Below are 12,533 nucleotides of genomic sequence, written 5' to 3'. Positions count from 1 at the left end.
ACATGTTTGATGTGAGACAAGAGTAGCCCATGGAGGGCAGTGACTCAGTGCAAGAGCACAGGAATTGGAAAATAATCTGGCTTCAGGTCCCAGGGTGTCATGAATTTACTCTATGGTGTTGGGACACCATTTTCCTAAGCCTCAGTCAAAAGAAGGGGCCGGAATGCCTGCTTTCCTCATCTCCTCATCTTGTTGTTCAGGGGGTCATCAGAGTCTTTGAAAATACTTAAGAGTATTCTCAGTGGGAGGGAGGGTATGTGGCTTGGGTAATGACTGTTTTGGGAACACAATATATGATTGCACCTATTTTGCATAGACCTTTCCTCATTGAGCCCTTTCTTTCTGTGAGTCCTCAGGAACCAGGGTGCTAGTATTAGTGCTGCCTAGAGCAGAGTCCTCATCACCCACATGCTTACAAATGAAAATGTTCTTGAGCAGAGGAGACGGCTACAAGAGCCCATTACTGTATGCATCATTCTGGGAGGATATCCAAGAAACTATGCCAGTATTCTCTAGCACCCCAATTGCAGTGTCCACTGCTTGTGACCTTTTATGAACTACGTTTTCCCCATGCAGTGCTCCATGTGACATCATCAGCACCCTCTTCAGTGTGCATAGTGAGCAGTGTTTATCTTAGTGGACGAGACACCTGAGCATTACAGAGGTTCCAGTGTTTCTTTTTGCTGTTCATTCCTACCACTCTGATGTCATTGGTTCTGGAAGGGACCGGGAAGCACTTTGAAGAAACAAATCAAGCTTTCTCTTGTGACCTTCCTGTGTTGATTTAAAGAGCAGTCAGGGAGAGAGATTATAGATCTCTTACATGTGACCTTAGAGGGCAGTATGAAGACAAGCCATGACAGTCTTGGCAAGATGATTTCCCCTGGATTTAAGAATGTCCTCTACTCTTTCAAATAACGAACCTGGTTAGGGTTTCCATGGCAAAGGTTACTGAGGCCTGAGCTCTCGTCAATTGCTCTTTTTCTCTCTCCAGGCTGGAAGGCGGTTGCAGCTATGATTATATAGAGATTTTTGATGGCCCCCACCACAGTTCACCTCTCATTGCCCGGGTTTGTGATGGGGCTGTGGGCTCTTTCACTTCAAGATCCAACTTCATGTCAATTCGCTTCATCACTGATCACAGTATTACTCGAAGAGGGTTCCAGGCTGATTACTACTCAGTCTTTGACAATACCACCACCAGTAAGTTCCCTTGTTAGAACAAAGGCTTGTTAGGCCTGGGGGCATCACTGAGAGCCTTTGCTCCTCTATCGTCCTGGGATTGTAACATAAAATATTAGAACAACCGTGGCCCCTGTGATTGAGTTCATGCATCGCCAATTGAGAGAGACTGTGCGGTGAGTCTTAGGACTCTGGATGTCCAAAAGAAGGCCAAGGGCCAGCATTGGCTGGTGAGAGTTGTACCTACCTTATTGCAGTTGGCAAAAAATATGAAGGTATAAGATGAGGCTCTCAACAGATATCAAGAAGACAGTGCCAGAAGGAATTGTGGGTGACACCAGGCTTGAAACTTTGGGACTCTCCCAGAGTCTGAGTCACTGGCCATGTCCTGAGACCTACTACATTAGACTTCTGTCTGAAGATGGATAAACTTGGACACCTTAATATGGGCAGCTACTGTAACAGTTTGAGCTATGGCCCCAGTTTGAGATGCTATATGAACTATATCTACATTAGTAAACGGTTGAGCATGGTGATATCCATGGTCTCTAACTGGTCAGAATCAGAGGTATCAACTTTCTCCTTAGCTAAAGTACATTGCTAATGACATCACAACTATCTTACTGTACAGTTGCTTTACTTCACGGGAGAATGCTAACTTGGCAAAAAAAATGTTTTGGATATTTAAAAATCCTATCTCCAGGTCCATACCAGAAAATCCTATACATCTAAGTGTCTTATTGGGCATTCCTGAGGATAAGGATGAGTGTAGCCATAGGAACCCTTGACTCTAGTGACATAGTGACTCTGTTTTGAGCATGTATGTCATGTGTGGACCATGTGAATCAGCCATCTTGATCTGTGTTTCTTTAGCTGGGGAAAGACCCTCATGAGGATTGTGGGGTTTGGAATCTTGATTCTGCATGCTCTGCTCTTGTCCTTCAGATCTCCTTTGTCTGTCAAATCACATGCAAGCCAGTGTGAGCAGGAGCTATCTCCAGTCCATGGGCTATTCTGCATGGGATCTTGTCATTCCTGGTTGGAATGTGAGTTACCAGTGCCAGCCCCAGATAACACAGAGGGAGGTCATATTCACAATTCCCTACACAGGCTGTGGCACTACCAAACAGGTAAGCCTGGCACTGCCCACTCTATTTCCCATTGAACATCCTTTCTTTAGTCAAAAATTTGTGTGTGTGTGTGTGTGTGTGTGTGTGTGTGTGTATGTGTTATGGGAGTTGTGATGTCATTCTTCTAGCATATGGGTCATGGAAATAGAACTCAGATTGTTAGGCTTGGCAGCAAGTTCCTTTACTCACTGAGCCATCTTACCAGCCCCGAGCATGATTTATCACAGTGATGGCTGCCATGCTTCTAGAACCCTGGGGACCTACAAGTTATGGTTGGGAATGTAATCAGAACATCAGAAGGGAGACAGAAGCCTCTGGTACAGTAGCTGTAGCTATTGCTAAATAGGAGAAATGCAGAGGAAGAAAAAGGGGAAGCCTAGAAGTTTCCACAGCTGTGTCCAGCAGAGGGAGCACTCAATAGGAATCCACCCACACAGCTCCCAGGAAAAGCTTGAGAATTTTCAGAGTCTGGGATTTTTATGGTTTCATTGGGATGTGCCAAAGAAACAGAGACCCCTAAACCAAAGATACAAATACACTTTGCATACCTGAGATTGACAACAGCCAACATCTGTCAAAAGTGTTGCTATGCCTTTGAGGAAGCCAGTGCCCCGCTGAGACTCACACTCACACAGTTGCCATTTCTTGAGTGGCCAATGCTTTGACATCATACTATGACATTGCCATCTACAAAATTCACATTGGAGTACTGCATATTGACTTACAAAAGCATGTACCCTGCTTGGCATTTTGAGTAGTGTGGCCCATAGGCCATCATGGTTTAGGCATGACTAGTAGAGTGGTCACCCATCTTGGTTTGCTTGGCAATTTTAACATAGACTGCCCTGTTGTCATCCTGTCAGTGAAAGACGCTGTGATGAGTCCATGTTGTACTCCCAAAATGTTATTTTATTATTTTTATTTGAGGCAAAGTTTCTCCATGCAGTTCTTAATGGCTATGTAGACCAGACTGGTTTTGAACTCACAAAGATCTGCCTACCTCTGCCTCTTGAATCCAGGGATTAAAGACTTACACTACCATGCCTGGATTTGTTTAAATTCTTAACAAGTATTCTTGTATTGTCATTCCCACTTTAAAAGTGAGGAGATTGAATGAAGAGAGGTCAGGCCCATTGACCAAAGCCACATAGACCAATAGGATAGGACCGACACCACAAGGCAAGAATCTCAGAAACATTCTGCTAAGAGAAAGGAGCCAGACACAGAAGAGTTAGACAAAAATTTTATGTTTATCACTATTAGATAAAAATGACCCATTCATATTAAATTTAGCAAAAGGGAATGACTGTGCAATAGGAAAAAGGTCTTCATGGATGGCCTGCTTCTAGGTTGGAGGGTGTGACTTTTAAGGCAGGATGGAGATGTTTGGGCAATGGAAAAGTGGTGTGTCTTACTTGAGTGGTATGTACAGGGCAGACAAGTTCAGATGCCTGTAATGCTCCAGACACATGATAAGCATTTGCCTCATGCTGGGCACTGTGTGAAAGACTAAGGCGAATTCCTTCCCATTCCTCTGACACACAGTACACACTGAGAGAAGAAGTGGGTACTCAGCCAACCAGGTGGGCCTTGGACTCCCACTTGTGGCTGTGTGTGAGGATCTGGTCACCCAGATCTCTTGGTGAGACTCTAAACACCCAGGAGTTCCTTCAGAGAAGAATTTAGTGGGTGAGATGAGCTACTCACAGAGGAGAATGTGTATCAGCCAGCCTCCGTGTGAAGGGTTAAGGAGAATTCCTTCCTATTCCTCTGACACACAGCTGGTTTTGTTATTTTGCTCTGTAAGTTAACCATGTCATCTCCAGCCTTTTGTGAGCCAGTCTGCTGAAGGTGATTACTTCTTCTTTTTCCAAGTGTGCAGCCCAGAGAATCAAACATCTCAGCAGCTTGCTGGTGGCACTTCATAGAACATTGAGGGCATCTAACCAGTGTGCCAGCCCTGCCTTTTCTAACTGGGATGAACCTTGGTAGCTCTCACTGCACTCTTGTTTCCACACATATGAAACTGCCACATCCCCTACCAAACTGAGTGCTTAGAGGCATGGCTAATTTTATTTGTCTTTCCCATCCTTGGTGCCCTGGTACAGAGCCCAAGACTTTATGACTTTTAAAAGCCCCAGGAAGCCCATATCCTCACTTAATCACAGGAAATAAAAACTTAGAGAATCTGAGTCATTTGTCCAAGGACACATTCTCAGGAACTGTGGGGTTAGTGTGCTCTGTAGCAGGAGTTGTTCATGGCTCTTCCAGGCTGCCACACACTGGGCTGGGGGGGTGATATATTGGCTGGTATCACAGAATAGATGAGTTTTCTCACAGTGAAAAACATGCCAGGACATTGAGAACCCATGTCTCTCAGTAGACTCACGTATGGGACTTTGTCATATTGGTTGTGTTTCTTCCTCGGTAGATGCCTAAGCAAGAATTTTATCTAGAGTCATAATGGCTCCTTCCAATCAAGAAATAAATTTGCACTCTGTGCTTGTTGTTTAGATAAGATTCAGAGTTGAGCTCTGTCACAGAGAGATATATATGGACTTCATGAATATACACATGTTAAATATAATTTGAAAGACCTATGTGGTTTGTAAAATCATTGGTACTGAAATACGAATGTTTAAAAACTTTGAAGAATTTATGGGAGAAATACAGTGTGCTTCCTCTGAAAACGTAGAAGTCAAGAGTTCTGTCTGCTGGTTCTTTTTCAGATCTGGGTCTGGAGTGTAGGCTCTGATGCCCTCTGTCGATCAGGCTGGCCACGCCCTAGGCTCTGGTCAGTCTGTGGAGGGAAAGATCAGACTAGAGAAGATGAGGAAAAGGTTATCGAGGTTACCCCAAAAGCTCTTGTTTTATGTTTAGTTTTTTGGAAGGCACACATGCACAGTAGAGTTCTCAACAATACACAAGAAGTTGAAGGCTCTTTATCCTGAAAAAAAATTATATGTAAGTTGTATGAGAGCTGGCAACACAGGGGGCCTTGTCCAGGTCCCAACCAATTAGAACAGAGTTTCACCATTCATGGTTGACATGACTATAGTGGGACGCTTACTTTCTTCATCTGTCTCTGTGTCCTCCCCACCCTCTGTTTGTCTGTCTGTCTGTGCTCTATCCTGCCCTGCCATGTCTTTTTTTCCCCACTATGAAGAGTACAACTGCTTTAAATTGTGGATGGTGTCCATGTCACCCTGCTATTATTCTGCCCTTACACCATACAGGGCTCTAACCATAAGGGACTGGGAAAAGTGAGTCACAGCACTCAGGCTGTGAAGACCCCCACAGCCCCAGCATGGTGATGGTGTGCTTGTGCTTACCTCACTGGAGCTAGACAGTCCTGACATGGTGTGTCCAGGAATCATTGTTCACATGTGTACCTCTTGACCATTGGCTGTTACACTCTCTGTTTATCCTAGTACTTCCAGGACACGCCCTTCATTCATGTCAACTGCTTCACAGATACCAACAGATGCTTCTGATGCTGTTGTTATACCAAGAAAAAAGAAAGAGACATTGTTAGACACCACCCTTTCCTTCAGATGCTCGCAGGCCCCAGGCGTAAGGCTATTGGCAAGGCAGCTCTCAGACGATGGCCAGTAGAGTAAATGGCACAAGACACCAGCCTCATTATGAGTTTGCTGCCCAGTGGAAGTCACAGTGGCGATTGGTTCCATAGTACAATGACATAAGGCAGGAATGGCCTCAGGGTTGCTATGACCTCATTTAATTGTTCTTATGAGGCTCTTGGCGGGGGGGTGAGGGGAGTCTCAATCCCAGGGGTCAAGACCTGCTTCAGTTATAACTGCAAATTCCATGGCTTGCAAATTCCACTGTGCCAATCACTACAGTGAGGAAGTCACCATTCACTCAAAATAAAAAAACATTCTATGCTGGTATTACCAGGCCCCCCTCATAAGTATGAGACCAGGATGCTGAGAAAGAATAAGTTCAGAACATCCTGCTCTGAGTCCGGAGCCATGGAATCTGAGCTTGGTCAGATACACTTCAGGCCAGGGCTGTCCAGACACCCTCATTTTGCCACAAGCAAGAGCAACAAGTGCAGATTATGATGGCCTCCACTGCCATGTGCTAGAGAATGTGGGAGAGTGGGGGAGAGTTTGCTGGTTAAGCTGACGTCCATCGTAGGTAATAGCAGCCACAGCGCAGACAGGTGCCTTCTCTGTGTGATTCCTCAGGAGTCTGGCTGAGTCATCTCCCTCTCCTTCTAACCCACATCCTTGCTGACCTGATCTGCTTTCACCTGTTAGGCTGACAACGAAACCATCAACTACTCTAACTTCCTCAAAGCGGCTGTTACAAATGGCATCATCAAAAGGAGAAAGGACCTCCACATCCATGTCAGCTGCAAGATGCTTCAGAACACCTGGGTCAACACCATGTACATCACCAACAACACAGTCGAGATCCAGGAAGTCCAGTATGGCAATTTTGACGTGAACATTTCCTTTTATACATCCTCCTCTTTCTTGTATCCAGTGACCAGCAGCCCATACTACGTGGATCTGGACCAGAATTTGTACCTTCAGGCTGAAGTCCTCCATTCTGATGCCTCATTGGCTCTGTTTGTGGACACCTGTGTGGCTTCTCCACATCCCAATGACTTCTCGTCTTTGACGTATGACCTCATCCGGAGTGGGTAAGGACTTCTATGTGGGATAGATGTAAACTTTTGCTTTATAACTCACACACGAGTAGCTGAAAAGCTCATGGAATGAGGATTTTTGGCTAACTGAAGTTCCCATGGGTGCAGGCTTAGATAGTTTTCTACCCATGGCTTTGCCTTTGAGAGGTCCTCACACTGTTTCCTGAGTCACATTTCTGATTAAAGGGACAAGTAACTAGGCACCATCTCCTGTTAACACGTGGGACGACTCATCAATGGTCATTCCACTGGTCGGCTATAAACTAGCGTAAGATCTCCAGTCATCAGACTCTAGTCTCAGGGTTAAAAACGTGAGCATGTCATGGGAAAAATCACTGATTTGAGAGTAGACCCAGACTAAAATACCTAAATCTCTGGGTCAGTTTCTGCATCCCAAGTTACCTGGAGATAGTGGCAAGAAGTAGATCTTGGAAAGGTTAAATGAGAAAGAATAATGGGCCCACAGATCACGTCATTCTCACCAGATGGCCTAGAGGGTTACTGTAGCAACGGTATGCTTGGTCCTCACATCCTCCACCTGTTAGGAATGCAAGTTCTCAGTCATGGCTCAGGACATGTTAAGGTTGAATCAATGGAGACCAGGTTGGCTGTGCTGATCTCCTCGGCTTCTACCCTTCCTGGAGGAGGCTCTTTGGGGAGGAGTGATACTCCTGCACTCTTGGAGGAGGCTGACATGTTGAGTATACAATCCCAGTCCCCACTGTGTAATCTTTGTTGGTGGCATGGTACTTCTCGGCTTCTAGTATAGCCCTTGGTACTTCAGTACCCATTGCCTCCCATGGGATTGCTGATAGTAATTATGACAGTAGGCTTAAATCTCACACTAACCTGAGACACCAAAGAAGACAGCCTCACTTCCTAGGAACTATTTGAATATGAATTTCAGTTCAGTAAACAGACTGAGAATCATTTGTCCAATATTTCTAATTGGTCCAATCTGAATCTGCCCCGTTGGAGGCAGCAAACGTAGAAGACTAACCTAGACTTCTCTTGCTCTAAGTAGTAACTGTTTTAAGGTTTTACTGCTGTGAACAGACACCATGACCAAGGCAACTCTTATAATGACAGCATTTAAGTGGGGCTGGCTTATAGGTTCAGAGGTTCAGTCCATTATCATCAAGGTGGGAGCATGGCAGCATCCAGGCATGCATGATGCAGGCAGACCTGAGAGTTCTACATCTTCATCTGAAGGCTGCTAGCAGAATAATGACTTCCAGGCAGTTAGGATGAGGGTCTTAAAGCCCACGGTGACACACATACTCCAACAAGGCCACACCTCCAAATAGTGCCACTCCCTGGGCCGAACATATACAAACCATCATGGTGACCAAGTATTTTCTGAATGGACATGGAATGACTGAGGTAGATGCAAAGAGTAAGCGATTAGATCTTCTCTGCCAAAGGTTCTTTCTTAACTCTGGTGGCATTTGCCATATTTGTGGTCATGCCATTTGTAATGCCAACTGAGCCTACAGCATAGGGACTCACTAGCTACAGCCGGTCCTCAATTGCACCATCCACGGAGAGGCGTCCCTGAGAATAAACTTCCTGGTGGGCCTGTACCACATAGTTCTGGTCTTTGCAGAGTTCCCTCACCCCTACCCTCACCCTCACCTCCACCCCCCTACTCCCATTCCAGATCTTTCAAGTGCCCCAGCTCTGAACAAATCTCCAGCTATCCTTCCACTTGGCATGCTAATAGGGCTGCAGTAAAGAAAAGGAGTCTTGGTATTTCAGGGCAGTTGAGTTGAAGGTAGGAACAGGAAGGAAGCTCTGGGAGGGAGGAGGAGGAAGGCAAGTTGACATGGAACTAATCCTCTTCGAGAATCAGGCTACTCTGGGATAGTCCAACTATGAAGCACTCCTATCCTGAAGCCCCGGGCCCATTCTTCTTGCTTCTCTTTCTACACATCCCTTCAGTTATTATAAGCCTCACATGGTATGCCCTGGAGACAACCTCATCTGCTTCTCAGTGGAATTCCTTAAGTAGATTGGCTGGATGCTTTTCTTCCATTACCAGCAGGTGCCTGAAGGAAGAGGAAGTGTGGATACTGGAGTAGGGTCTTAGAGAAAGCTCCTCATCACGGAGATGTGGCTGCACAGGGGCAGGCCTGGTGAGGGGTTCAGCAGAGAGGCCCTAGGAGACATGGGACAGGGGACACAGAAGAGGTTCAGCCTATATCTGAATGCCACGTTTCGAGGCTGAGTGACAAGGAAAAGGAAGAAGAGGCCATCTTTTTTCCTGTCCTACCTCTGGTCTGCTCTTGGATTCCAAACTTGAGCAGTCTTTTCTACTTCCCTGGTTACTCTGGCCCACTGAACTCACTGTCACGGCAGGTGATTTGCTCTGTCAACATGCTGGCAAGGTACCAGAGCTGCCGGGACTTACGTGCACACCTCACAATGAGTGTGTGGAGGCACTGGAGGCCCAGGCAGCCAGGGTGACTGAGGCGTGCAGGGGGTTTGAGGGGAGTTCATGCTTCTGCAAGCTAACGCGTTCGTTCCTCCCCTTACTCCCAGATGCGTACGAGATGAGACCTACCGATCCTACGCCTCGCCCTCCCCACGCATCTCCCGCTTCAAGTTCAGTTCTTTCCACTTCCTGAACCGCTTCCCCTCAGTATACCTGCAGTGTAAACTGGTGGTATGTCGAGCGTACGATGTCTCCTCACGGTGCTACAGAGGCTGCGTAGTGAGGTCCAAGAGGGATGTAGGCTCCTACCAAGAAAAGGTGGACGTTGTCCTGGGACCCATCCAGTTGCAATCCCCCAGCAAGGAAAAGAGGAGCCTCGGTAGGTGGTTACCCTCAGATCCTACCTTCCACTGGGGTCCATGATTCTGGGAGAAGGGAGGAATTTGGGGTGCTTTTGTCTATATTATGGCCAACTCAAACTGTATACAAGTCGATGAATTAGGTCACATGTAGGTGGTAGGCAAAAGATTTGTGACCTGGAAGGCTTGATTCTCTGGGTTTGGAGCTCCCAGAATCCTCAGCTATAAGGTGAGAGAGTTAATGTCTCTTAGGACTGCCAAGGGCTTGCTAAAGCAATGTATGTTAAACTGCCTTGGCCCCGGTGCAAGTCCTTGGAAGTTTGATGAATGACCTTTAGTTTTTGCTATTAACGTAATTAAAGGTAATATTATGCCTCACCACAATGGTGACAGGTGTTTTGAATGAACCAACTGGGTAGGCTATGAAAATGCAGGCAGCATGGATTGATTTTGACTGTTGGAGGTTGGGGGGTGGTTCTAGGACTAAAGGGGCCATTTTGCCTCCCACCTAGACCAGGTGGTAGGCGTGATTTCTGCTGTGTTGTTTTGTTGTGGGTATTGATTAGGAAATGCTCACAGTAGGACTCCTGGAACCTGTGGCCTAGGCTGGGGCCAGTTCTACCTATCCTCTGGGTAGGAAGATACAATGGTCAGGGTGATAGGGGCAGGAGTGGATTTGTTATATTGTCACACACCCGCCCCTAGGTCAGGGTGGCACCCTCACCCTGTGGGAACCATCTGTGATAGCTCCCTGTCCTCATGCCTCATAGTAGCCCTGCCCCACACCTGGTTCCAGATTCTTCCTCCATTCATTCATTAAATATTTACCAAAGGCCCATCGTGTGGCAGGAAGCACGTAAACAGGTACAGTCAGAGCAGACCTGTGCTCAGTGCCTCTGATGGGGACAGGGCTATGTAGAAAAGGACAGCAGGCAAAGCAAGGACCAGGTGGTGCCTGTTTCCTTTTATACCCAAAGTCACCACAGTAGCTCAGGTCCTGGATTCCTTTGGCCTGGGACTCTTATGACCATTTCCCAACTGGCTTAGATGCCACAACTCTCCCTTCCCACTCATCTATAGACCCAGAATTGTTCTCAGACCCAAAGCCCAGATCTGAGTAACCACTAAAACCCTCCCTAACTGTACCCTGGCTGGCAAGACAACAGGAGTAAGTCTCTCTAGACCAACACTCAGCTGCTACTTGGAATACTGGTACCTCAGTTTCCCCTTCCCATTGTTTTAATCCCTTCCCACTGGAAGGTTCTGACAAAGGCCACTCTGTTCCTTGTCTCCTCGGGATGCCCTTCTCTGGCTGTGTTCTTTTCCCACTCACTCATCTAGCTCTCTGTTCTCCCTCAGACTTGGCAGTGGAGGATGTGGAGAAGCCAGCCAGCTCCCAGGCAGTCTACCCCACTGCAGCCATCTTTGGCGGAGTCTTCCTGGCCATGGTCCTAGCTGTGGCAGCCTTCACACTGGGAAGGAGGACACGCATTGCCCGTGGCCAACCTCCAAGTACTAAGATGTGAAGCAAAACAACCCAGACATTGGCTCCATGTGCACAGATTCCCAGAAAAGATGGAAGACATAAGGGTCTAACACTTGGCACCCAGATACAAGGTGACTAGGCTTCTCAGCACAAATGCATGGCCAAGCATGATGAGATGGCAAAGAAGAAAGGTGGAGGCCAAGTTTTCCCAGGATCTACAGGCTAAAGGCCGTGAAGAATGTCATAGGAGAATGGGACCAGTGTCTATAATCACAGGCAACTGTGAGCCAAACACTGGTGGCAGCCATGCTTTCTCTAGCTAGAATTTCCCTTTACTCCATGTATAGATGACTGTAGTGTTGATGTCAGCCTTTTCTTACCACAGTGCAAACTAAATATAAAGAATCTTTCTCATGGCAAGTGTCTGCTTGGTCATTGTGTGTACAGACTCACCCACATACTGAATTCCCTCAAGTCCGGCAGACACCTTTGGTGACATGGCCACAGAAATGATAAAAGGGCAAGGGACTCTGCTTTGCAGCTTCAGAACCTTCAAGAGAATGACCATCCACATTCCTCCAGGATTCTTCATCTTTCCATCTGGGACACGATGTTCAGGGCTATGGGCTGGGAAGGGCCAGAGGTGGGTACCCTCATGCCTAGGACAGGAGTCCTGTTCTCATGACATCACCAGGGAGAAATGTGACAGATGGTCATAGAAGATAAAGAAACGTAGCCAGGTACCCAGGCTGGCAGTCCCCGACCTCTAGGTACTGTGCTGGCAGTGCCAACACAGACCCCAACAGGTAACTGCTAGGGTGATCTTAACTAAGAGAATGCTGCTAGAGTTAGGGGAGACCCCTTAGGACAAAGGGCCAGAGAAGGTTAGCTGCCAGTTCTGACAAGAGATGACCGAGAACTGCCCATCACCAGCCTTGATGAGACTTCAGCTCCTATGAGATAGCTCATGGGATGGACACACACACACCCTTCCAGCATGCAAAGGAGCAAGGAGGCCAGGGCATATCTTCTGGCCTTCATCACCCATGTTCATGTTCCAGGCTGGGGACATCAAGGAGAGTCCTGATGGGTCACTCTGTGTGGGCTAGTCTGGAGTTTTCAGCAGTACAGTGTAATGTAGACCCAGCGTGTGGCAAGATCTGAGCAGATGTGGACCTGCTTAGAGCTCAGTGGCTCTGTGTTGGGTGACACCCTCAAATGAATGACAGACACTCAGTGGGTAAAAGAACAGGACTCAGCCAAT

General features: G+C 47.0%; 1 protein-coding gene across 1 annotated transcript in view; it reads left to right on the top strand.

Annotated features, from left to right (window-relative positions):
* Nucleotides 1-11,689, top strand: part of LOC114625278 (deleted in malignant brain tumors 1 protein-like) — a 12,834-nt gene extending 1,145 nt beyond the window's left edge. Inside the window, exons 2-6 of the mRNA XM_028772572.1 lie at nt 995-1,203; nt 2,128-2,312; nt 6,596-6,984; nt 9,532-9,803; nt 11,143-11,689. Of these exons, the coding sequence (XP_028628405.1) occupies nt 995-1,203; nt 2,128-2,312; nt 6,596-6,984; nt 9,532-9,803; nt 11,143-11,309 (1,222 nt within the window). The 3' untranslated portion in view covers nt 11,310-11,689. The remainder of the gene's footprint in view (nt 1-994; nt 1,204-2,127; nt 2,313-6,595; nt 6,985-9,531; nt 9,804-11,142) is intronic.
* Nucleotides 11,690-12,533: the final 844 nt, after the last annotated feature.

The sequence above is a fragment of the Grammomys surdaster genome, unplaced genomic scaffold (genome assembly GCF_004785775.1).
Source record: "Grammomys surdaster isolate TR1022 unplaced genomic scaffold, NIH_TR_1.0 214, whole genome shotgun sequence".
NCBI lineage: Eukaryota > Metazoa > Chordata > Mammalia > Rodentia > Muridae > Grammomys > Grammomys surdaster.
Note: the sequence above shows the minus strand (reverse complement) of the source record. Positions and strands in the feature narration are given on the sequence as shown.